A 26,876-nucleotide genomic window follows, 5' to 3' on the forward strand; every position below is an offset into this window, starting at 1 on the left:
CTCGTCTAAGATCAGGCAAGAACATATCTCAGTATGTAAAAATGGTGGTCTGTTCCTTAAAAGGACAAAATAAAAAATCCAAAGGATGAGAGGACCCATGTAGTTCAGCGATAGAAGTTAATTTGGTGAAAGTATCCAGCTATAGACACTGGATAGGTTTACAAGGTCAGAAAAATCAGATAAATTGAGTTGTTGGATTATCCAATAATCAAATCTGATGTGTTTATATTCTCTTCATAAATCTGATCATCTAAAACTCCAGATGCACATGAGTCCCTTCACTCAGCTCCACTTGCTGCAGTACCAGGTAGAGCTCAGTGAAAATCATTGCTTCCTCCATACTCAAGTCAAAGTGTGGCATGTTCTTCATGGACATGACCGTTCATTGGAAATAGACCAAGTCTAGTGACTTTAAGGTACAGGGTTCAAGCCCAGTTAACTGTGTGCTGATTTCTTAAGTAAACAATACACAAATAGCACAAAGTGTTCTTTTCTTCTAACATTCTTTTTCATGATATAAGGGTGAAGAGCAGGGATAAACATCCAAGAGTTTATCTCATGTATTTTCCTGGTTGGCATATACATGAGATGTCGAAAAGAAATCAGATTACATCCATGTCAGATTATGCACTTCAATAATCAGAGAACTCCTGATATCAGATCATGATCAGATTTCAGCTGATCAATATGTGTATATTATTATGGAGGGGTTTCCCCGGACAGGTGCTTTTACTGCAGCAGTGCGGGACTCCTCCCTCAACCTGTGACGTACGTGCCGCGGGCGTGGTTTACAGAAATCCCCGTCGAAAGAGAGACAGCTGCTGCTGCGTTTGTGTTCAGGGGATCAAGACACACCGGCGGACCGTCCCCGGTGAAACCGCACGCTTCAGTCGGAGCGCAGTGATGGGTAACGCTCAGGACAGACCCCCGGGCAGTGGAGGTGAGAGAAACAGACCGAACCAGGCCAGAGCGGGGACGCGAGGAGCCAATGCGGAAAACCCCCGCAGCCACCACGGCGCGCAGAAGGGATCGGCCAACGGGACACCGATACACAACAGTGCGGTGACACGGGAGGAACCGAGCAGCCCGCCGGAGGAGGACAAGAGTTACCTGGACGCCCCCGCCGGAGCCCTGCCCCCTCACTTGGCCCGGCTCAAAAACGAGGGCAACCATCTCTTCAAAAACGGACAGTTTGGGGATGCTATTGAGAAATACGCACAAGCCATCGAGGGCTGTGCTGAAGCAGGTATGATGCAACTAAGTGCGTTTGTGGTTCCAATGCACTTCCACAATAAAGTTTGCTTCTTAGTGTTTAACAGAAGTGGCGCCACAATATATTTTTTTTAACCAATTTTACCATATTTTTACTAAGGCCTGTAAGTTGTAAGTCCTTGATACACTAAGAGCTAAATGCAAATATATAAAGCAACAGTCCTGAAGAGTTCTTGTATTAAATGTTTGTCTTTCTTTTACTAACAAAGTCAATAAGGCTCTGTTGCCTCTGGTGATAATTTGCTCCTGAACTTCAGTAGTCTGCACAACACAATTACAAACTGCTTACATTCCTGTTAATGTAACAAGCTATTCTCTCCCTTTAGTATATAGTTATTAATGTATTCTCAAGATATCTATTACAAACATTGCTGCCACTCAAATTGACTGTAATCCATTGTTACCGACCAATGTATGTAATTTCATATTTATTGCCTTTATTTAACCCCGTGACGCCTGGTTTGTGGATGCAGAGTGTGATGTAACTGCACATGGTCGATGTCCACAGAGATTGAATGACATGATGCACCTTTAAGAGCGCTCAGCCAACTTTTACTCTCAAACCTTTTACTGCAGCACTAGCAACAACAGGACTGACTACAGGACCGTGCACTAGAATAGGCCCAGCACCACCACAGTCACAACAATGACAGTTAGCTGCATTGAGAACTAAAGATTGCAGTTTTGTCATCATCGGACATAAATGTCAGCGAGGGAAATTGTATTAGTAGAATGATTAATAACTTTTGCATCATCTGTTTACAACTAAGTGCTTCAGTGGTTTAGCTGCCTCTCTCCAGGATGTAAAAAGAGATTTGTTTCAATTGAATGTGCATCTTTTGGACGTCTTCAAATAGGCCTTATGTAGCTAAAAAAAAAAAGAAATCAAGTAGTAGACGACTTTTGTGACTCCCTTATAAAGATTATTGCTTAGTGTGACCTAAACACTTTTCTCATGCCTGTCTGCTCGATGGAACATTGTGTGTATGTAATGTATGTTTGCTTCTCCTGCAGGTGTTGATAGTCCCGAGGATCTGTGTATTCTCTACTCGAACAGAGCGGCTTGTTACCTCAAAGATGGAAACAGCACGAACTGTATACAGGACTGCACAAAGTAAGAAACACCTGCATTAACAGTATTCAAGGCCTATCTATCAGTCAATTATTCGTACATAAAATGAAGCCATAGTTACACTGACCAGTAGAGTAGATCCTGGAAGAATGGCATGATATTCAAACAAAGTGATTTTTATCTATTAGTTAACAAGTGGCTTTGTGGCAGAGCGTCCTCCCACTGATCCAATAGTTGACTGTGAACTCGGCCCTGGCCTGTTATTGCCGTGCCCTTAGGCAAGACGCTTCCCCAGCCTTGCCTCCAGTGCCTCTGTAAACTGGTGCATGAATGACAGCGCGCTTGCGAGTGCCAATGCAAGGCAACGAATGCACATCAGCGGATATAAGGCTCTATCTGCGTTCTGAGTAGATCTGAGATATATAGGTTTAAAGTTAGGAACACTCACAGAACAAAATAAAAATGGCTGATACGTTTTTGCTGATGAAAACTTTAAAAAATGCATCAAAACGTAGAAAACTTTGATATAGTTTACAGTGCAGAGTGGGCCCAGGAACAAGAATATGTCAATAACTCAATTTTGACCAAAATGTCTGATAACACCTTATAGAACCTGCCCTGCCCAACAAATACAACACATGATAATAAAGCGTTAAAGACAAAAAAAACTTGGCTTTTACATTTCTAGACACTGTTTTTTTTGCTTTTTACAGATAGAGACAGCTTCTTCCCAAAGAAGTAGCTTTCATCCACTTATTACAGTCTTGATTTTGTCCCCACACTTGTTAAATAGTAACACTGAAACACAGTAATTTATTAAGCGCGTACGTCGCAGTGCTATAATCGAGAGGCCCAAATCAGCCCCGGGCCACCTGTTTGATCCTCTGATCCTCTTAGGGCGCTGGAGCTGCAGCCGTTCTCCCTGAAGCCGCTCCTGCGCAGAGCCATGGCCTTCGAGTCCCTGGAGCGCTACCGGAAAGCCTACGTGGACTACAAGACCGCCCTGCAGCTGGATACGGGGGTGCAGGCTGCCCACGACAGCGTACATAGGTGCGAACATATTGTGGGGTTTATTGAATGTGACTTGTTGTTATTCTATATAACTTTAATCATCAGTAGGTTGTGTTTTTACTAAGCACAATTAAGCACAATTTTTCTACATTATCGTTGGACCAGTGTTAAAAAATAAAAACCTTCGGCCATGGTTCTTCCCACAATCTATTGCCTTGAGAAATGCAAATTATTGATCATTCTGTGATTAACTATCAACAAATAAGGACCATATGAGATATTTCAGTCTGTAAAACTGCTCCACCCAAACAATACACAGTGGCTTGTTAAAATATCCCAGAAGCTTCATCCTTCAGCAAACACTGGCTTTTTGTCTGTATACAGTGAGTTGTGCTCTCCTTGTTAAATATAACATGAACATTCTTTAAATTCCACTAAAGGAAGCTTATTATTTTACATTTTGTAGGTATTGATTGATTTTTTTTTTCTCCAGAAATACATACGTGAGCTCTGACCAGGTGATTTTTCCTCATAGCAGAGGTTTTCACAACGTAGTCATCTGAATGTATTGTTTAAATTACAGCATGGCTTTTTATTTTAGGGGGAAAAAATTAGTATGGTGAACATTTTCCATTCCAGTTCATCCCCATATCTCCAGCATGGTATTTTTCCAATAAAAAGTGCTACAACTGCACTGCCCCTTGAGGCAACAAACTGAAAAGGCATAGTTTAGTTTTTAACAAAAAAACATATGTAAACAATGTTCTGAATATGCTTCTTGACACATTCATGCACATCCACATATTTATTACATCAAGCTATTTAAACCTGTAGCAAAGTGATAATTATGTTGCCGTTATCTGACGCCTGTGTCAATCTTTTTCCTGAAAGGACCTTTCCACCCCCACACAAATCCCCCTGCCTACTTAACCTCTTACCCCCCGCCTGAACCAAGAGCATTTTATTTAGTCCGGCTTTACCCAAGTCTTGAGAGTGTTTTGACTGGAAAGCAACAGGGTAATACCTAATTTGAAAGCTAAGACCGACAAGAGTAATCGTAAGTTTTCTGTCTCATTGTCGTCACGTTTATGTCACATTTTTGTTGCGTTTTTTATCGTCGCTATTTTGATGCTTTTTTTTAAGCTTTTATATTTGGGTAATGCCAAAATGGAGAAAATGTGCAGGTGGTGGGTAAGAGGTTTAGACCCTGATTTCATTGGACAGAAACAAGTCTGGTAACATTTATAAAAATAAAATAAAAGGGCCAGTGTTGGAGCCAAAAGGGTTTTTTGTTGCCTGAGGGCGACGGTATGCCATACAGGGTTAAAGACATTTTTGCAATACAATCAAATTATAGCAGTGAATAAACTCTGAGGCCTAATCTAGCTGTGTGATTTCTTTGATTAAAGGAATATATATTTACTGTCATAATCTGTTCATGGCAGGATCACTAAGATGCTGATCGAGGAGGATGGTCCCGACTGGAGAGAGAAGCTCCCAGAGATCCCCCTGGTCCCACTGTCTGTGCAGCAGCAGCACCGAAACAAGCCCATGACGGAGGAGCAGGCCCAGACCAGAGCCACTCGGGCCGCTCATGAGGAGGGTGAGTGCAGGACGTCCCGATTAAACTGTGACTGTGAAAGATGATGATACAACTATACATTTTCATCTCACAATAATCGTGACTGGACAATTTAACATCAAGAAGCTCAGTATGGAAGATGCGCATTAAGACAATGTCATAAGTGCCTTGAATGAATGAGAGTTTGATTGTTGTTGTACAGTGTTTATCTGTATCAGTCTTAAAACTACAATAAGGCAGGGCAGGGCAAGTGTATTTGTAGAGCACAATTTGCACACTAAGTACTTCAAAGTGCTTCAAAATGTGCAGATAAAATAACGTTCAGTTGTCATGCACAGCTAAATATAACATTGGTAGGAAAACTGATCTATGTTTTAGTTGTGTAAAGCTGAAATGCAGCTTCACCACCTTTAGTCCTGACTCTAAACAGTCACTGCCCTCAGTAGCTTGAACAGGTTCGAGCCACTGGCAAAACCTTGGAATAAACAGCATAAAATGAGTGAAGGTTATGGGGATGGTTTATGCAAATGACTCTGAGAAGAACAACACTTTTTCATCGCTTAACAAGCCTCTGACACCAAGTGGTATTTTATGTAAACACTTACAAATTGTGTTAGTCAGCGAGGCAAAACTAATCTATCTTCATAATATATAAAATTCTGAAATAATGACGTCGGTGACTGATTGGCGTTGTAAACCCGGAGTAAACGTGCTGGGCTGTGTGTGGAAGTCATTAAAAATACAGAGGAAGCCGATCCAGACAGTGTAACGCTGCTGTAATGGAACAATCCAGGTCAGATTTCCCATTGGCTGAGGCTGAAGCACTGACTGGCCACATCATACTTCATTCGATTACAAATTCATATGTTGTATGTGCTACTGCTTACATTCAACAATGTGTCATATCAATGAATATTCACTTGTTCACCGGTTTTGAGTCATTTTAGAGTACATTGTGTTCAGAGTTTTCAGTTGTGTGTTACAGATCCAACGTCAAAGTGATTAAATAAGACTTAGAGCTGCATCATCTATATATTTGAGTCAGAATCGCAAACAATTACAGAATCGTAAAGACAGTAATTAGGCTGTACAATATCCTTTGCAAGCAACAAGGATTTACATGAACTTTAACTCACCAAATGTTCCCGTGTAAAAACAGAAGTGTGCCCTTATTAACAGCCTGTGTGCCCGAGTTTACAGCCAAGTCATTACCCACAATCCCTTTCTCAGCAGTTTTCAGCCGGCCACAGAAACGCGTGACTCATCTCCTCTAAGTCCATTCACCAGCTCGAGCAGCTTCATTGATCAACACCAAAAACTATGCATGATGGGAAAACGTCCTCTTAACTCCCAACACACACCTCACAGATCATATCAGCCCCGTCCGCTTACTGTAAATCTGTAAATCGAACTGACTTTTAATTCATTTCGTCAAGTCCAGAGCAAAGCATTTTGGGCCTAATTGAATCTGTCTCTTACAGCAAGAATACGAGAGGCCAAATTTACTTTACTGAAGCAGGAAGGAAACGATCTGGTAAAGAAAGGATGTTTCAAGGAGGCTGCAGAGAAGTACACGCAGTGTTTGGCCCTCCAGCCAAACGAATGTGCAGTCTACACCAACAGGTACGCTCCAACACTGGGGTCTAACATTTAAAAGGGCGTATTTAAGGCGTTTTAGGTTTTTTTTACAAACTAGGCATATAATAAATTATTGATGGGTATGTTACAATCTACACAGAGGCAGTAGAGGGCGCTATATCCCTATTGTAAATCTGTGTTTCAGAGGTTTTACTATTCAGTCACTAAAGAAAGCTTTATTATGATTTTTTTTTAAAGATATTGTTTATGAATAAAATATAGAGTATTAACACATTATATAATTAATTTACATTGTTTTTAATGTGTATTTTTTAAAAGTCTCTCTTGTTTGAGTATTTTTGTGCCTTTTTCCTGGAGTTGTGGTTCCTTCATGCGAGTTTAAGTCCTGCATATTCAGTCTATTTCCTTCTCAATGGCACAAACTGCCCGCTTCACCAGCTGATGATATGAGGGGCCCTCTTTCATTCTGCTCCACTGCTTCAGTGCTTCCATGTGGTCTCTGCCGACTTCAGTGGAGTTTTGGATGCACTGAAGTTAGTTAGTCTTTTTCTAAAATACCATTATTTAAAATTACCTAAAACATAAGATACCATTAATAAGGCGTCCCAAAGAAATGGTAAACAGCTTGAACAATGCACAAAATACTACACTTTGTTTTACACTCCCCTTGATACAATGTAATGTGCTGATTGATGACATTTCGGGCGTAATCCCTAACCCTTAAGGTCTAAAGGTTGCGTTCATGTAACATCACAACATTCTAAACAGCCTATAGTTTAAAATTGAGTGAGAGGACAACTGAAAATTCCATGATGGTAACTATGATAACTGGGCGAACTGCAGATTTTTTGTCTTTGTTTTTGATTAATATCTCAGTCGTTACTGGGAGAATCCACATGAAACAGAAACTGTCCCAAAGTTCATCGTCTTTTCTGTTAGCCCATATAAACTAAGTCTAATTATTTCCTGATAAAGGAGTCCAAAAGTGGAGACAATATTGAAAAACATGAGCGGGATGTTGGTCACTAGAAAGGACTTTCAGCCATAAAAGTAATATGTCAGGTTTTTGAATCCAATCGCTGTCAAATACTGATGAGGAAAAACATTTACAATTTGTAAAAACTGTATTTCTACCATAGAGTTATATATAGGCCCCGTCCTCCACCTGACATTATGACGTCATAAAACGTATTCCCTTTTTACATTATGTGCTTCCAAACTAACTACTAACATTTGGTAGACGCAATGTATCAAGGGTACTGTAAAATAAAGTGTAACCAACAGTGCTTTTAAGTCTTGATGGTAATCTCTGTTTCAATCCCAGAGCCATTTGCTTCCTTAAAGTGAACCGCTTTGAAGAGGCCAGACAGGACTGTGACTCTGCGCTGGAGCTGGAGCCGTCCAATAAGAAAGCCTTCTACAGACGAGCCCTGGCTCACAAAGGCCTTAAGGTGAACACTGCTGTGTAATTACACCAATGCGGGAATGTTCATGGTCTAAACCGCACTGACTGTTTTCACCTCAGGATTATCTGTCGGCCAGCACGGACCTCCAGGAAGTGCTGCAGCTGGACCCGAACGTGAGCGAGGCCGAGCAGGAGCTGGAGACCGTGACCGGGCTGTTGAGGAAGAGTTTAATGGATGGCACTGCGAAGGTGAGGGTTGTCATGACAAGACGACACTGTGACTCTGTTATAGTGTGTAATACTATAAAGTAATATCGATATCACAATCATGTAGCCCTACTAAAACACAGTATTGCATCAGTGGTCTGTAATACTAGAAAAGTCTGATGCTCTCCCGAATGAGCAATCTGTTTAACACTGACTTATAGAGTTCGGAAATGTGACGTCATATCGCTAAGCATTATGGGATTAGCAGCAATTGTAAACTAATGGAGATTTTAAAAGTTAAAATACTGGAGTTATTGTTCACATTAAACACTTGGACATCACAGTGAGTTAGCTGTATTTACCAGCAGTAACTCAGCAGCTAACTGAGTTGTTCCACGGCTATTTTCTCCACTGTTTATACTGTTTTTAGCTAATGTTAGTCAATGGAAATGTATGCAGCTGCAAAGATGGCGGATCTCCATGGTAACTGTGGAATTTCCCGAACTCTATACTAGATAACACAATGGTAAACCTCTGTTACAACAAATATTTCTACTATCATAATTACTTGCTGTATCGCAATATGTATCGGATCGGCCCCTGAGTATCGTGATACGTATCGGATCGTGACAAAAGTGGATCGTCTCAGCCCTATACGGTATCCACTTGTACCACTTTGTTCCTTCTAAACAGCACAAACAGACCACGTCTTGCCAAAGTAGCAGCCACTAAATGTTGTCACACTTGCAAAACAATGTCTTTTCCCTCCACGTCTAGGTTTGACGGCGCTGGCGCGTTGCAAAAGGGTCAAATACACGGACAGCGATGATGGAACTGACTCGGTCTTCAAAACACACGACTTGAAGGGGCGGCTTTTCCGGCTCCGCTCCACCTGCGCTGTGCAAACCTCTCCTAAATCCTGAGTACATAATGGAAACGAAAAGGCAGCTCCGTTTGCGATAAGGGCCGCGACGGTAGTTAAACTCATTCATCTTCCACCGTAATGTACTGTGATAGCGCGGCGCTCGAGTGCTGTTACAAGGAGAGGGAAAAGAAGACTGTGCCTTAATTATAAGATTTCTACCACAAATGTTGCAAATGTGCGCTCTTCCAAATGTTGCATTCACGGAGCTCATTGTCAAGCATTTAGCTGAATTGTAGCTTCAATTGTAGCTGGCGGCAATAATCAGAGAAGCTTGTATTTGTATTTATTTGTTTGCTTATTTTCTGAAACATTTTTGTATCTTCACACTAGACTTCTGCAAATTTGAGTGGGGCTGACTTTACTTCTGCTCCTTCTAAAACTGGAAGCACGCTCTCTGTCATTGTTGCGAATGCATTAGCCATTTAAAGGAAGACGTGTCTGCTCAAAAGAGAAGCTGTAATAACAGAATCTTATTTAAATATAATATTAGAGAAGAAGAGCGCTGCTAAGGTTATTATGACACTGTAAAACTCAGGTTTTGTGAAATATTCTTTTACTAAGATGGATTCCTAAATCATGTTTTATACATTTTTCTTTTGGACTAAAGTTACCTGGGTGCTCAGAGAAGTGTAAACACATGAGCAGAGCCATTATCTCTCACAGCTGGAGTCAGTAATGCTCCTGTTTCTCACAAATGTGATTTAGGAGAGAACAGATGAACGACAAAAAGCCTTACCACATTAGCACCAGTTCATATTTTTCCATATTCAAAATTATAATCACTAATGTGTATATGTATACATACATTACAGTATTTTGTTTCATTAAGATTTAAATTATGTTCAAGAGCATGGGCAAGAGTTTAAAATCTCTTTTAATGTTTCACCAAATGTGTGGATGCTGCAGTCATTCGGCTTTTGACTGAAATCATTTTTATATTTAATTTCTTCCTTTTCATAATACATTGTGTGTGAAATTATAAAGCACAATGTGCCACGTTTGTGAATGTATTTTAGCTCGTTCAATGATATTTGAAATGCTTTCCTGCTTAAGTGCTGCAAACTGAAATGCAAGAGCATGTACTGTATGTAAATAGTTGGAATGCACATATTAATAAATTATTGAAATAAACAGTGTTTATTTACAAATTGAAACTGGACCAGTTTGATATAGACTCAATCAGTGGCACTGGAAGGTGAAGTTGAGGCTTTATACATTTATATTCTAATAGAATTTAGATTTTATATATATATATATCTTTGTTAGAAATAAAGGTGACCAGCAGACATGATTATTTTATGGATGAGGAGAAGGAATTTAATCTGGCGACATGTTTATGTAACAATATAGAAGTCAAAATGCACACAGATGCTTAGGATAAAAAAGGATTTTATTGTAGACTTGTAGAGTTTAAAATAGATTTCAACAGCTTACACTTTGGCTACTTTTCAAGAAGCATTGTTAGTACGATCCTTCCTTCACACGACAGACCCGTGTTTTGGTGGAATTACCTTTTTCTACATTTAGGGCAATCTTTGGTCTAAACCGGCTACAGCGGCTGCTTCATTCATGCTGTGGGAAAATAGATTCTAGCTTTACATTTTTGTTAGTTTTTCCATTGAAGACACGTTTTGAGGAAAGGCACTGTGGATCCATATAAAATAATTAGCATCAATAATAAGATTTAAAAAACACAAAAACAGAACATTTTTAAAAAGCAAACTAAAGCTCTAATTTCATTTTGGGTTTCACAAAACTAACAAGAATAATCATTGTAAAAGAGAACATCTTCCGCAAAAGTGTCTCACGATTGCACAATTTGAGTTTCTTGTAAAAATTCCCTTGATTTGCAAATATCTTACAATATAGTCCGGTACAAGAGCTTCTTTCCTATTAAAAATACTGAACAGTGTTTGGTAGCTCTACAAATTCAAAGGAATGCTATAGGAAAAATAAATTCCCTTTTTCTGCAGTTAAAATGGCTTTTTTACACAGGTAACAAACCAAGTTTCTCCAGTGCAGCCTTTTGCCATGACAAATTCTGTTTTCTGTTCATTTCCATAAAAAAAAAGGTGGTTGGACTCTGGGTGAGTCCTTGTCCACATTGAATACACACTTGGACCCGACACCGGGTTTTATCAACATAAAAAGCAACTTTCCCAAAATGGAAAATAAGCAAAACATAGCACAAAATAAACATGCGTCACATTTGGACAAAAAGCAACAATAATTACTTTTTTCAGAGAATCTGGATAGTTTATGTGGTCCCTCTCAGATTTTGATTAAAATTCATCCCCGATGTGGTGATAAAGGAGTGTATGGTTCAGTTATAAAACGGGACACAATTCATTCACGTGTTCACAATGACTTTCATAAAGACAGCACCTCACCTGCGGCGCACATTCATCTCGACCTGCTCAAAGCCTTAGGATCTTTTACTAAGTCTGTGAAAAACAGAACCGTCTGCTTGGACTTACTGCTCTCCTTCAGCCACATCTGTCTCCAACTTGAGCCTTTTCCTGGCACGCAGCAACATTCAGGGTCGACAATAACTGTATGACAAGAGAATTAGCAAAAACCTGTAATTATATAGACGACTTTCAAGCCATTTTACAGACATTTTTGATGGTGAGTGACAGAGGCTCAAATGCAGAAAATAATCATGTACAAAATCTTCTCAACCAGTCACTATCAAAGATGGAAAAGATATGCCAATAACTGCACTCTCTCTGAGAGGCAGTCGGTAATATCAGTCCCGCAGTAGCCTCACTGTGTGACTGATGTTAACAGCTGGCCCACAGAAAGGAAAAACAGCTGAGCTAAAGCTACAGCAACTTTAGCGGTGAAGTCCCATCTGAAGATTTGACATCCCTCAGTCAGAGACCGGTGACAGCACTAAATGTGGTACATCTTTATTCTGTCATATGTCCGTCTGTATGCAGCGCTTTCGGGCTGGAGTCCCAGGCGATTCACTCTCCTTTACCTTCACCTCTGGCTCTCGGGGCAGAGCTTCGCCTGGGCTCTCCTCTGTGTACACAAACGTCCCGCTAGGGCCCTCTTTGGGAGAGGCTGGGGGTGACGCAGACGGCAGTTGTTGACTCAGGGCAGCATCACCTTGAGGGGAGGGACACTGCTCCTCAACCAGAGAGCTGTGTGGCTCTAAGGGGACAGAGTGTCCCAGGACGGGTTCACCGCAGCTGAGCTCAGATGAGAAGTGGCTGCAGTGGGAGTCTGCCACCGAGGGCAGGCTGCCGCTCAGAGACGGGGAGTCAAACTCTGAGGAGTTGGTGCTGCGCTGCTCCAGAAGATGAGCGTCCAACGCCTCCGACTTGGAGTCTTTGCTGTTGGCCCGTTTCCACATCTTCCCTTTGCCCCTCAGCCCGGCTGAGGTGCTGGGCTCCTTGGACCAGGGCGGAGAGGAGCAGCAGCAGTTAGCGGGACAGGGACAGGCTCCTCCGCTCGCTCCTTTTACAGCTGCTGAACTGCAGATGGCCTCATCCAGACTACTGCAGCCACTGCTGCGCCGCTCCTTCTGTTTACACTCCACATCGGCCTGCACCTCCACACTGCTCTCCCTGCAGCAACAGAGACCACACAGTCAATAAAACCTGGTCAACTCACGAGTGGAGTCATTAACAGAACTTTAGCACTGCACCACATCACTTTCTATGGGTTAACAATACATTCTGCCTCAGTTTAACACTTTAGGAGCTACAGTGCTGACCTCTCCAGAGACATGTAGGCGTTTAGGATGGAGCCGGCCATGGCTTTGGTGCTGGCGTTGTCACTGATCGTCCCCAGACTCACTGTGGCTGACTCTCCGCTCAAACTGCAGCGCTCCTTCTGGACATCGGCCTGAACCTCCATCCTGAAAACACACCAAAATCAATACAGGCGCTTCAATGGATTTTTATGTACAACTGTAGCCTGTATACAATTGCCATAACGGCTCAGTGAAGAAGCAAATTTTGAAAGTTTTCACCTATGTTTTACAAATGCGAAGTTGTGTGCAGTGATTATCCGATATGTTTGGAAACCTGGCCAGTTGTACCTGTTGTAGCAGCTCCCGGACAGGCTGCCGGTGATGCTGGTGCCAGCAAGGGCCGTGGTGCTGGCATTGTCGCTCATGTTGTCGCGGTGACCCGAGCCGACGCCACAGCGCTCCATGTGACTCCCGCTCACACTGAGGCTCAGCCCGGTCAGACCCCCAACACTCGCCCCGTCGCCCAGGCTCGGGTTGTTCAGCCGCGTCTCCGCCACAGAGGTCGTGTCTGCACAAGAAGTGAGATTTTGAAGTGAAATCAGCTTTAAACATAAGACATGTTTTAGGACTAAATCATAATCGCTTTGTCACGTTTATGATAGATTGATCTGACAAATACTTCACTGACTCAGGTGGAAACATCTCTGAATTTGCAACGATACAAATGAAAATGGTGAGTCACTTTGCAAAAAAGGTCTAAAGTTATTCTCTGAGCTTTTGTTGTCAATTCAAGGCCTCAGTTGTGACCCTGTTGTCGCGTCTCACAGCTTCTGTTTCTGTAAAGGTCAAAGCCTCAGCTGCGGTTTAGAGACTTCATCATCGTTGTTCAAAATGCTGACAGCAGTTTCAAAGCTGGGGCCATTATTCTGTCTGACAGAAACAAACACTGTCCTGTCACACGTCTCTGACACCGCGCCCGGCTCGGTCCACTGCTTTGACACTTGAGTGACACGTGTTGAGTCACCTCGACATCAGCCAAATACTGTTAAATAAGGCCAAGAGACAAAAAACAACACGGCGTTTCTGACATAGCTGTGACATTTTCTATGGGAGACGGGCAGAACGACAGACCTCCTGGCTCCAGATTTATTAGTTTAAAGTTTACATTACATTTTGTGCAGGGGTCATTGTACCATTTGAGCAAGTCCTGATTCTAGATAAACTGGGTTACGCAAAGAAGTTATGTCAATACTCAATCACAACACACAAGGAGACCGGTACAAATAACACTTTTCTCATTCAGATTTCAAGTGTAAATGTTATACCTGCGGCTGCTGCGCCACTTCCAATGTTGTCATTTTCATCGTCAAACTCGATTCGGACTCCTTTCCCGTTTCCGGCAGAGACTCCACATCCTCCGCTGCGGCACAGAGAGATCGGGACAACGCCGTAGACGTAGGCCAGCATGATGGGAACGCCAATGCCTAAAAATACACGCCAACAACTCTTAATGAGGAGATTAAGATGATTCATCGTCATTAGGAGTGAATTTCTACACTGTGGGATTAATATTATAGTGGGTTCAGGAAGTATTCATACCTCCTATTGCCACGTAATAAATTGGAATGAACTAAAAGACTTTCTGAATGACCTGAACAGAAAGACTCTCTTACCAACAGTGACAGCCGCGACCACAGGCGACACAATGACAGACAGCGTTACGCCACCAGCGATGACCAAGTTCCTCTTGTGTTTGGAGATGTCCTTCCCCTCATAGCGATTGTGGATCTGGGCAAATGAAAACAAGAAGTCAAATTTAAAGACGGGGCACTTGATAGAGGAGGCACTTCTTAAAGATGACTGACTGTAAACAGAGACATAAATGGGGAAAGATGTGTTACCAAATTTCTTAATGAATGTACCCACAGCATGAACCAGCCTGCACTCACTGATTAAAGACGACTGGGATGAACATGGCTTTAACTTCCTGTTCCCCTCTCAGATTAAGACACGGTGCCATAAGTGGACACTGCCTTGCCCAAAGACAGGGGACCCATCTGCGATAACTCAATGGCTAATTCATCAAACTTGTATCATGTTAGCCAAGTCAGAAATCTAAGAAACATCTCGTTGTTTGGCTACCGTGGCTCTCACCTTTCTGCCAACATAAACTGGGATGCCGATGATCATGGCTGGGATGGCGATGCCCGCAATGAGTGCGATCCCAACCGGCGCTCCCACCAGCGTCCCGAGCTGCCATAGGATTTTCTTCTTCCGGCTCCACGGCTTTTTCCCCCAAAAGGTGCACCCGGACGGACTGCGGGGACATGTGGTGATCATCAGACGAGACAAAGTGCCATAATATATAACCTTCCCGTTTGTCTTGTAATCAATGTTGACTAGTGAACCATGGAAGTCCGATCTTGAGGCAGTTTTACCTGAGGTAGTGCAGGTCAGAGATCTCCTTCATGCAGAGCCAGCAGAACTCACAGCCGCAGACCGCACATGTCATGTGATTACAGCTGCCGTCGTTCATCTTGATGATGTAGGCCGCACAGCGAGGACACGGCTTGATGTCATCTCCTAAAAAAACAGGTTATTTCAGATGACATCTCAGTTTCATGTTCATCTATTATTGGGTCGGCTTATCTAGGTTTCTTTATGTGTTTGCTTCGTTTTTTCCAATGTTGGTGTAGCTTTCTAAATGGTAGAGGCCTATTCCAAATGTATTTCTGTTTAACAGGACCTTGACCAGCCATCAGGATCCGTTCACATCTAGGTTTGGGAGTTACCGTAATTGTCATTACTCCACTCATCCCTGGCCCCTCAAAGAGATAAATTCAACACATCTGCCTTATTTGTCTGTTTGCACCAAGGTTTTGAGAGAAACACGATTTGTACTGGTGGAAATGACAATAATAGTACCGAACAATATGCTACAAATCCATATGTGTATAAATATCAAATGAATATCTGTTAAAAACATGAGCTTTTGAGGTCACTATTAGTCACTTTAATAGTGCGTTTACCTGCGGCGCCGCTTTCCTGGCTGTAGCTGAGTGAGGATGACCTGAAGCTCCTCAGGCGCAGGTGCTGGGCCCTCTGCTGGCGGGCCGTGTCGCACGTCTGGTTCGGGTGCCACAGCTGTTTGCAGTGGTAACAAAACTCTGTCCCGCAGCCCTCGCGCCCACAGGTGATTTTGGGGCAACTCGCACATCCAAACGCAATCACCGCATAACTGTGAGACAAACAAACCAAGACAAGTAGTTTATTTCTTCAATTCATTTACAAAAGGAAAAGAGGCAGGGCGGCTAAATGCAACCGTATCCAGGATAAACGTAATGGTTTTTGTGTAATGATTGCAGCAATGAGCTCTTACACAATCACTCAATGGTGGCCCAATAAGTTCAGCCTGACCGCTCCATGTTACAGTGCTCCCTCTGTTACCGCGATCATCAATTTAAAGGCCATTTTTCTAAACTGCATGGCGTGACAGTGGCTCGGTAGACAATTTACTGTAGCACAAACGTAACACCCAAAAGTAATTATTACCTCAAACAAAACAAGCATTTTGGTGTCGAAAAGGGGCAGTTAAACCTGTCACGCATGACACCTAAATTTAAAGTGCTAAGAATAAGTAATTACACTCTTCTATTTGTGGTGCGTTTTGAATATCGTGCACGAACTATAAATGTGTAAAACGGCCAATTAGAGATGCACGGCTACTGCACGCGGCCAGGGGAACTTCTTAACCAAAAGTTAAATGCTCAAAACGCTATAATCTGAAATGAATCATTCTTTTGTGCAACAGTGAAACGGGAAATGTCACCAAATACACAAGAGGTGCAGGCCCAGCAAGAGCAGCCTAATGCACTGCAGTGCGTTTATGTAAAAAAAATAAAACAAAAAATTGATAGATTACATAGGCCAGTCTATTGTTCGCTGTCTATCAAAGACAATCTTCAGATTTCATTGGTGTACACACAGCGAGTCCTGGAGCCAAGAAAACCATGTCCTCAATGCATTCAAATCCTCCTGTTGATATATGGGATATAAGGGATGATATAATGGAGTTTGATGAGAGTTTTCCTGTAACTGTTTTGGCCAGTTTTATTTTTTGCAAACCCTTATTTTATAGACATAGAATTTTTGGAGCAAGGCCACTGTTTTTTCATACTGAGATATGTTCTTACTTGAGCTTAGACGAGTTCACATACGTACCCGTTTGGTCTTTGTACGTGCCGGTGGAAGAGCATGGTAGCTTCCAACTACACCTCCGTTTGGAGCTATACGAATATGCTGGGAGAGGACCAGACAGGTACGTATCAACTCGTCTAAGCTCAGGTAAGAACATATCTCAGTATGGAAAAATGATGGCCTGTTCCTTTCAGACACTTTTTATTAAACCCTATTTAATCCTGATTGGCCTGGTGGCATTTGCAAGATTAAATATTTCATGGTAAACGTTTGATCCAACGTTGATTCTAAGGCTGTTAATTTAGTTAATTGTATATTATTTGGTTGATAGCAGTTATTTAGAGAGGTTTTCACACTGGTGCAGAAAGTTCTCCTTAGATCCAAAAATCTTCTGGGCTGAACATCACAGTCCAATAACCTGCGAGGGCCAACAGCTAAACGTTCATGAAAGCAGTGAGGCCGTGAGCGAGCATTTGGGAATTCGGGACAAGGGCCGAGTCGCATTTATGAAAGGGCTATTATTCAGAAACAGGGTCAGGAGGGCCGCAGCAACCGGGCCAAGATGGATTCAAGGCTGAAACCATTATCTGTCACCAAACTATTTGGACGACATGTTGTGAGAGTGTTTGGGTTATAAAATAAAGGGTGACCCATGGAGCAAAAACGTCCCGGGCCTCTAAGAGCAAACTGTGGAAATTGTACGAGCCTCAAACAAACGGGAGCGCTCATAACACTGCGCTGTCAGCTATATTTAAACCAGAGAGGCCAGAATGAAAACTATGCGGTGCCATTAACACATAGTTTCAGCTGCAACTCATGGGCATTGTTAAGTTTTTAAATGACAGGCTTCAAAAAGAGCAACATCATTCTGTTACTCACGTCTCTTCGCTATAATAAGCAGTTCTGTTGTAGTTATTAATAGCTCTGGGCGTGTGAAAATACAGGCCAGATACAACCTGGCAGATCGTTTGATGGAACTTCTTTGGGATATTTTTGGCCCTTGAAAGCATCATGATCATCAAACATCAAGCGCATCCCTGGCAAGCAAAAATGAGCTTGGGGAGAGAATTTAGAAAAGAGCTGAAGCTGTTGGGCAGTCAGTCCATAAAACCACAGAAGCATTGTGCCCCTTGGCTCGAACAAAAGCTGTGATGCATTGAAAAGTAACAATTTTACAATATCCATATTCTTAAGATCTTAAATGCCCCTAGAGGTCATGAGCGCTACAGCAGGTGTGTGAGAGTAAATACTACGCTGACAGAAAAGACAAAGGGATATTGTACATCCAATTTTTTTCACTCAAACTTGGCAGTAGATGCTATTTAAGTGGCGCTAGCCAGCAGTTAGCTTTGCCCGTTGCCTGTTAGCTTCTTCTTCGCCGCCCAAGAAGTGACTTCCTGTTTGGATCCAGCACACCAAAATAAAAGCACTATCTTATTCATTAGTTCAACTTTCTTTCTGCCTAACTGCTAACAGACAAAACACTTAAAATGTGTGTATTTAATTATACTCTTGTAATGTTTCAAGTACCTGCTTAACTAATCAGTGAGAAGAGCTGTGTGGAGTGCTGGATCGAAACAGGAAGTCACTTCTTGGGCGGTGACGAGGCGTTGTATGATTTGAAGTTATGCACAGAGTCAATTGTGGTTCACTGGCCAGAGACACCAGGGGGAGATGAAAGACCCCCTGTCACCCATCAACACTTGTATTACCCCCAGAGGGTCTACGAAAAGGATTTATTAAGGTAAACAAGTTGCTTAGCTTTAAACACCTAACTCAAACAGTAATAAAAAGCTATTGCTGAAATGTTTTCCCCCTATTTTCTAATCATATCTTTTTAAATTTTCATTTTTTAATCTATTTGTGGTAGAGCAGTCCGAGTACTTAGTTGTATTAGTAATTAAATAGAAAGATATAGACTAGAGGGTCTTAAAACATTTGGAAGCCTTGGTTGTGAAGCCCCGACACTCGTCTCTTCTCTTACCCACAGTCCGGCGCGGGGCACCAGCGGCAGTCGGGCTCGGCCACCAGCCAGCGGCGCAGCATGAACTCCTCGTACTTCTCCATGAGGGCGCGGTCTCCCAGGATTATCTGGATGTCGTGTGGGTTGAAGCGTTCGGAGCACTCGGGGCAGCTGATGTTGACCCGGGACTCCGAGATCTCGATACGAAGGTACTGCCGTAAGCAGTCGGCGCAGGAGCGGTGGGGGCAGGTCATGATGTCGGGGAAACGGTCCCGCGTGTGCCGCAGCAAACACAGCGGGCATTCGAGCAGGTCTGAGGAGGACCCTGAGACAGAGGGGGTGGAGGCCAGGCCCAGAACAGCGTGGGTGGAGGTTTTGTCCTGAAGGGCCTCGGGTTGGACGCTCTCCGGTCCCGGGATGACATCAGAAAACTGAGTCTTCGTCCTGCGCTTGGTGTCAGGTCGGAAGCGGCGCATGAACAGCGACTGCAGAGAGAACCGGCGTTTCTTGGGCGTTTTTCGGACGGACAGGCTGATGGAGGAGGCGGCAGAGTGCAGGTCCCGCTCGGAGCCCGTGCTGCCATGGTGCTGCTGGTGAGGGCTGCTCATCTCTGACGGCGATCGCAAACCGGGACCGCCCCACAAAGGACAGGAGACACGGGGGGGAGGGACAGGAGCGCACCGACAAGAGTTAGGACATTGCAGCACGGAGGGAGTCCTGTCTGAGGCCCGGGGATAAAGTGACGAGAAACAGGACAATCTGTTCAAGACACAAAAAGACACATTTTTAGCTAAAGCAACCATCATGCACTGCACTTTTGTTGATCTAGAGCAGGGCGGGTCGCGGGCCGCATATATTATAAAGGACTGTGGCCTAATACATAATAACGACACACTTGTACCTGACCATTTACCACATGGCTATAATGTGTTGTTTATATCCTAATCTCTTATTATTTCAGCCCCCATAGTGGCTGGAGTGAGCGTTCTGGTTATCGTTTTAAAAATTCATGACTCCGCACAGGAATGGGCAAAAGACTTTTTTCCAAATGTCAATCTTTTAGAGCCGAAACTACAGTACACTCCACGTAACATATTTGTGTAATGATGACAATCGCCATGTGAGGTCTGCGTGATTATGTTCCGCTGTATTTACATGGCCCATTTGTTTATAGCTCCATTATTACTGAAATGATAATCTCAAAGGAACAACTTCACTTAATAACGCACACAGTGTTTACATATTTCGCTGAGCATTAAAAGTGCGCCTGCCATGTTGAGTGCACTGGAAGTGAACTTCAAACTCCTCTTGCATTTTCTCTTTGTTTTAGTTTTTGCCAAGAGCGGACAACCGTTATTCTCATCAATTCCGACTTGAGAACATTTCAGAAACACGCTCCAAGTGTGACAAAGTGGAGTTACTGTAAAAGTTTTCCATCGTGCAAAGAAAAGCTGGAGTTTCCTCCCGTCCTGAGGAGTATCTTGGCAGGCAGTGAGCATTTTTCAGGCGCCGTCTTTCCCTGTGTGCGTTGGGAGTGTGGATGAAACCAAACAAAACCAGAATGAGTCTGCAACAATTGACCTCATTTACACGTCATTGTCATAATGTTTTGCGCCGATCTGTGTCAGGCATAAGACAAAGTTCATGTTTGCTTCACACCAGCTGACTCCAATGTAAACAACAGGGATCGCTACAAGATTATAGCCGGAGCATAATGGGCCTTGTGTGCACCTTTGGGCAACAACACTTGATTTCCCAGGACTCGCGTGCGCCGAAAGCTGCTTGTGCGAATGTGTCCTTCGGGATTAATTTCAGGGAAAAGTCCAGCGGGAGCCAGATGCGGACTTGTTAACAAACCCTCATTCGAATGTAGTGCTCAACACCTTGGCTGCGGTTTCGCCTGGATCATCAACTTTTATTGCGCCTGCTTTAGTGTCCGGGGAAAAGCCAAATGCTACTCTTCCCCGCTATAAAAAAGTAGCCTGGTTCACTTGGGTAAAAAGTGAGATGGGCCCAAATGGTTTCACAGAAAAGAGGGCGTTATGAATTTTTTAAAGCCATCAACCGTGTTATTATTGTATATCGTCATCAAAAACACACCTGATCGCGTGTTTCGGGGGATAATGAGAGAAAGATGTTTGCAATTAGACTGTAGCGCGGTTCTGTGGTGGATGAGAATACTCGATAGCAAAGGGACATCTGAGAGTGAGAAGAGGAAGAGGAGACACCAGCACCAGTAAACGAATAAATCATTTACAGCTGATGACTTAGTTCTGAGGACAAACAAGAAGGAGCTCAGATTGAACGATGTCAGTCTTAAGAGCTGTTTAGTTTTATGGCAAACCCTAATAAAGAGACGGCACGTGTCTCAACCCTGTCGAGTTCACATTCAAAGCTTGTACCGCGGGGAATATTGCACTGATAACGTGTGATAAGAAGAAGTCAATTCTCTTTCTTTGAATGAGAGCAAAGTAAAAGTGATGTGTTGAAAATTAACTCTTCAGGTTTATTCAGGTTGGTACTAAACAGTCCCATAACTTCACAGTTAGTTTAGAATAGATTAGATAAGCAGGAGCTTTATGGGTCGCAGCAAAAAAACACTACATCAAGTGGTGTTTAAGTTAAAGCTACAGCACAAGCATAAACATTATAGTAAAGTAATGCATTATATCGATTTTACACTGGGCTGCACGATTGGGAAGAAAATAAATTGTGATTTTTCTTACAAGCTTTGAAACTGCAATCAAGATACTACTCAGTTTACATTTGAACAAACTTCATAAGCATTAAAACGAGAAAACATGAATGAGTGGCTAAACTAATAAATCACATGATTTACACGATTTACAGAAAATATGTTTGTAGAAGTCTAAAGTACAGGGTCAGCTGCAGTGCTTTGTTGTTTTCAGTGGGCATTACTTTGCCTGAAGAACTGCAGCCTATGGGATTTGCAGATAGCGACCATTGACATCGCAATTTTGATCGGACTTTGACAAACTGCGCTGCTCTATTTGACACAGCACAGGATTTTGCGGGACAGAGCTGAACTCATACAAGAGGATGACACATGATATGACATGCTCCAGTCCAACCATAACTGGTTTGTCACAGAAACCACTGGGACAAAAATGAAATGGACCCAACCCAACACAGCCTCCTGCTCAGCTGAAACTGACCTTTTGTACCAGTAAGAGGCCTTTAACGTTGCTATCACACAGCTTCAGCGGCTAACGGCGATGCATTGGGTCAACTCCAGTCATGTGAGTGAGAGGAGAGTTTAACAAGGCAGCAGCACGCAGCCCCCGAAGAGAAATAACATCCAGTGGAAAAGCCTGTGTCTGCTCAGTGTGGAGGGAATATAGTGAATACATTAGAGTGCGCGGCTCGGGGGCAGTCGCTCTGATGTCCCAGTTCTTCAGTGACCCCGGGGCCAGGAAGAAAAGCAATGAGCACTGGCCGCCATCCATCACCTCTTCAAAGACCATCCGAACGGGAAAATGTACCATTGTGCACTTTATAGAGGCCCCCAAAAGCCTTTTAGTTTGATCAAGTTTAGTTCTGTAGTTGGTGTGATTTTAACTGATCATCAAGCACCATATTACTGAGAAATGGTGCTTGATAAATCTCTGCGACCTGCCACGATCTGACTGTGTCTAGAAAAGTTAAACGTTAGTGGAAACAATGTCGTTTTGGGTTAGTGTGTGTTTTTTTTTTTTACAAGCACAGTCCTCACTTGACCACAGAGCTGTAACGTGCCGCGTCCTGCGCTGGCTAAAAACACTCGATCTCCACTGCAGTTAAATTATAGGAGGATACTTGAGTGTGTGAGAGAACAATTCAGCTCTTAGCGTTTCAGCATGCGAGTAGTTAAAACAAAGTGTTATCACCATCTGCCCTACTTACTGTACAATGGATGTTGAGGTTTATTTATCAACATAACTCAGAGGGTAAGATGAGAAACTGTGGCAACCTACATGATAATACAATACAGTAGCTCATCAAGGGCAGTTAACTGGATCAAGCTTGTTTAGTTTTTCTATGTATCGCAAACTAGTTGTAACACTACCATGACAGTGTTGCTCTCTGACAGTTGTGAAACGTGCCCATAAAGTCATCCCTGTGAAGAATTGGGAGGTAGGCATTGCATTACAAAAGTTGGGAAAGAACCAATAATTTACTCTCTTGCTTCGTCATTGTTTAAATGTTATACTAGAAAACAAAAGGTTTTGACTGCAATACCATTTAACACAAAAAGGTTCCATCTTATTCCTCCAAAGCCTCATCTGCACGCCTGTCGGCTTATTTAGCAAAATGCCACACACAATAAATGAGACTGACCGTAGTCGCTTTTAAATCCAAGTGTTGTTAATTGCACAGCCCGACTTTTCCTTCCAGTCCTGATTAGTTTCTTCTCCTAAAAATATTGTCCGATACAAGCCTTCATCACGTAGTCAAACTTCCGCTGCATTCCAGTCGGCCGTCACACTTCCTGGTCACGACAATGCGTTCATGTATTAGACGGACACTAAGAGAAATGGCAACTAAAAAGGTCATTGTTGGGACGTCCCATGCTTGTCAGGTCTGGCGTGCACATTTTTGGAAATGGACTAAAAGCTCAATGGGGCTCTATTTAAGCCTCGGTCTGTCAGGCTTTATAGAGTAATAGTGAAAACGTTGACCAGAGGGAATTCAACTGTAGCAGCTTTCAATGCTATTTACTAAACACTCTGAGCTACTGCCAGTCAGGGCCAGGGACGTCTCCTCCAGTCCAAATTATGCCAGTCAAATGTTATTTTTGCATTAGACATGATAAGACTGGTGTCCATTGAAAGTCTCAATCAGCAAATTGATTTTTTTTGAGCTGTGTGATATTTTGCAACAATATAATAACTTATTTCCATTCAGTTTTACAATGAAATGCTGCATTTCTTATGCATAAGATTCTTATGAATTTTAAATGCATAAAGATTCTCATTTTAGTTTAGCAGGTCATATTCGGTCGACCAATAAATCGGCAGGCTCATATATTGGGCCGATATTTAGGGATTTGACTATATCAGCAATAGGCCGATCGAGCGCCAATATCTCAGGACCGAAAGGGATAGAGACTTCTGTTTTGGAAAGAGCGAAGTCAGGGCTTTAAGACAAGTCCTTCCCCACCTCCCTAGGCCTCAGGGGGCGGAGAAACATCGCAATGAAAATTGGTTAGCTACAAGTTTGCTAAATATAGGCTTCACTAAACCATAGTCAATATGGACATGCTGCTTGTCATTTAGCATTTTTGAATGCAGCGGCTAGCAACAGAATGCTAATGCTAACGGCAACTAATCAAAGCTGGGACAGAAACTATGATTGAATCACCTCAAGTAATGAAATAAAATAAAATCGGCCACTGCTGGAGTGGCCAAGTATTTACGTTTTTACAGGATTATAGACTGGACATTTGGAAAAATCGGCCAAAAATATCGGCATTGGCCAATAAAAATCCACACAACTTGGCATCAGCCTTAGAAAAACCCAGTAAAAAAGTGTGTTTTGTTTATGCCAAGAACCATTTTAAAAGGATGTTTATCTTTTTAATTTAATATGAAACAAATAGACTGAATCGAAAATGTTGAGATATATATATATATATATATATATATATATGGAAATAAAATAAAAAAATCATGATCATATATATTAGTGCCATATTTGTCAGTCCTAAATAGGATTTTCTTCAAGTGATAATCAGGAGTCTGTTGGTATTTAAGCTTTGACCTGCAAAGTGTTTCATCTTGGTTGAGAACTGTTTTTTGACCTTTTAAAGGTTTTCCTCTTTGTTTAGTTTGACTTTAGGACTTGTTTACTTTAGGACTTGTTCTGTGCATGTTTTACACTACTCACAGGTCACCGATTATGGATAGAAAATGATTCATGTGGTTAAGTATTGCATGTGTTGCCAATATCGTGGAGCCCGAGACTAAAGTAAGACAGGGAGCAGATGGTGTGTGCACAATGGGAAAAGGCCCGATTCTTCCTGTACCGCTCTAAACAGGGAAATGAACAGCAATAGCTATTCATAATTTACCAGCGCTCGGCCTCTAAGATTAATCAAAGCTGAGGGGGGCTTGTTGCAGTCAACTGTATATTCATATTGGGGACCAAAATGTGATTAATTTATGTATCAATTTAGAAAGGAAACCAAATCAACAAAAATGACTGGGCGAATAATACTGGAGAAAAACTTTTGTTTGAAGCATATACTCTTGCACTTTGGCATTTAAAAAAGTCTGTGTGCTAGATTATGAACCAAATAGGGAAAGGTGAGGCTCCAATGAGAGAGCGATCATAGAATAATGCATCATTTGCATTATTAAAAAGGTTCAGGGACTAGAAAAGGGCTTGTTTCTATAGCTACAGGCAAGGATTTTTATATTTTTAGGGCTTATAGCTGAACATGTATATTCTCTATTAAGGTCTCTGTTTATGCTTTATTTGTGTTTCTTATGTTAACGGCCGTTGCATCTTACTTCATATCAATCACCTTTGTTAATGTGTTGTTGCAACCACAGCTTCCTTCCTGAAAGCTTCTTATCTCAGTAACACTCCTTTAGGTCTACAGTTTGCACGTGAAAAACCTAACCTTAATGACCCAGTCACCAGATTCTACATAACAAGCAGAATAAGACACCCATTGCAAGCAAATACAGGACATCTACATAGACCTGAGCCTCCTGGATTAATTAAGAACTATGTCTCAAGGTAAGTAACCCACCAGGCTTCAATGTTGACACTTCCGCAACAATAAGCCCACTGTCTCCACGGGCACAAGTCCCAACAACTCACCATCGATTCTGAAGTAGATGTAAGAAATAACGAAATAAATGGAAACAACAATCATCAACAAAAACGCCACTGCCAAATAAGGGTTGAGTGATTATGTATCAACAAAAAGAGCTCAGTGTTTGCTATTGGTAGAGGAGAATATGAGGGCCCCTATTGGAAAAGGAGGAAAACCAGGAGCAATTTTACTCAAACATTTAATTGTAGTGAATAAAATGTATCATGTATATAAATAACCGCGTGTGCCTCCATAGTCTCATCAGATCTCCGTGGGAATCATTGGCTTAGACAAATGATGAACTCAAGACACATTATGAGGCTTGCTCCAAACATTACAAAGCTCTGACTGTGTTGAGACGAAGACGTATTTGATAAAAGCGCTGGCAAATACGTGATGAAATGGAGTTTGTTTGTGTTTAGGTTTAAACGCACAGCTGACTCCACGTTAGCTTCCATGCTAATAAAAACAGATTTGGCTAACAGGAAGCTACTTACTCGATCAGTGCGAATGTGCGTCGTGTTATTCTTCAAGTTTGTGTACTGTAGACATGGCCAACAAAACTGTATGTACATCAAACAAGTTTTCTTTTCTGAACACATTGTTTTGTCCAAGTAGTTTGAGAAGGTACGCTAGCCAGGGCTAAAAACTGTTAGCTTCCATGATGACCCGAAGAGGAAGTTATGTTCCGATAAAAACACTGGCATTATCAAAATCTAAACGTGCTTTAAGAGCACTAAACATACAGAATTCATTAGAATTTACCTTTAATGTCCCGCGATTCGCTTTAAAAGTGCGTCAGTAGTCTCATAGCTGTAGTTTCACCGGGCAAGAGGAAACGCTTCACTGCTGCCTCTTCAGTGGATTCCCCAAATGACTACGAGCCAACGCGACACACCAACAAAAATGAAGAAGACCCGGATGCTGGGTACTTTAACAATAAAACTTCACTATGGTAAATGTGTTGTTGATTTACACAGGTTAATAGCTAAATTTGTAAAATAGGATGCACGATCAAATGTGAGAGAAGATTGGTGTTATAACCGGAAACTGATGTAAACCTGTGCGATAGCTTGTATATCTGTGGCGTTAGTTTAAAATGTTTTAGCTGTTTTCA

At 42.3% G+C, this 26,876-nt stretch overlaps 2 protein-coding genes across 3 annotated transcripts; one reads left to right on the forward strand and one right to left on the reverse strand.

The window, feature by feature from the left end:
- Positions 1-774: 774 nt before the first annotated feature.
- On the forward strand, positions 775-9,431 carry spag1a (sperm associated antigen 1a). The gene is made up of 8 exons (XM_079571388.1): positions 775-1,246; positions 2,287-2,386; positions 3,242-3,394; positions 4,801-4,958; positions 6,419-6,560; positions 7,861-7,987; positions 8,062-8,190; positions 8,926-9,431. Exons 1-8 carry the CDS (start codon positions 904-906, stop codon positions 8,929-8,931), a joined length of 1,158 nt encoding a protein of 385 aa, XP_079427514.1. The 5' UTR covers positions 775-903; the 3' UTR covers positions 8,932-9,431.
- A 1,026-nt stretch (positions 9,432-10,457) lies between these two features.
- Positions 10,458-26,651, reverse strand: LOC306973779 (E3 ubiquitin-protein ligase RNF19A-like). 2 transcript variants are annotated; one of them, XM_079570772.1, is made up of 10 exons: positions 26,525-26,651; positions 18,958-19,695; positions 15,806-16,014; positions 15,215-15,359; positions 14,931-15,093; positions 14,450-14,564; positions 14,102-14,260; positions 13,125-13,344; positions 12,798-12,941; positions 10,458-12,648 (listed from the first exon to the last, which is right to left on the reverse strand). In XM_079570772.1, the coding sequence occupies exons 2-10, from the start codon at positions 19,542-19,544 to the stop codon at positions 11,994-11,996; spliced, it is 2,397 nt and encodes a 798-aa protein (XP_079426898.1). In that variant the 5' UTR covers positions 19,545-19,695; positions 26,525-26,651; the 3' UTR covers positions 10,458-11,993. The 2 variants fall into 2 exon arrangements, with proteins under 2 accessions (XP_079426898.1, XP_079426899.1); XM_079570773.1 differs by having other exon boundaries at positions 18,958-19,657; positions 26,525-26,628.
- Positions 26,652-26,876: the final 225 nt, after the last annotated feature.

This window comes from Gobius niger, assembly GCF_951799975.1.
Source record: "Gobius niger genome assembly, chromosome: 14".
NCBI lineage: Eukaryota > Metazoa > Chordata > Actinopteri > Gobiiformes > Gobiidae > Gobius > Gobius niger.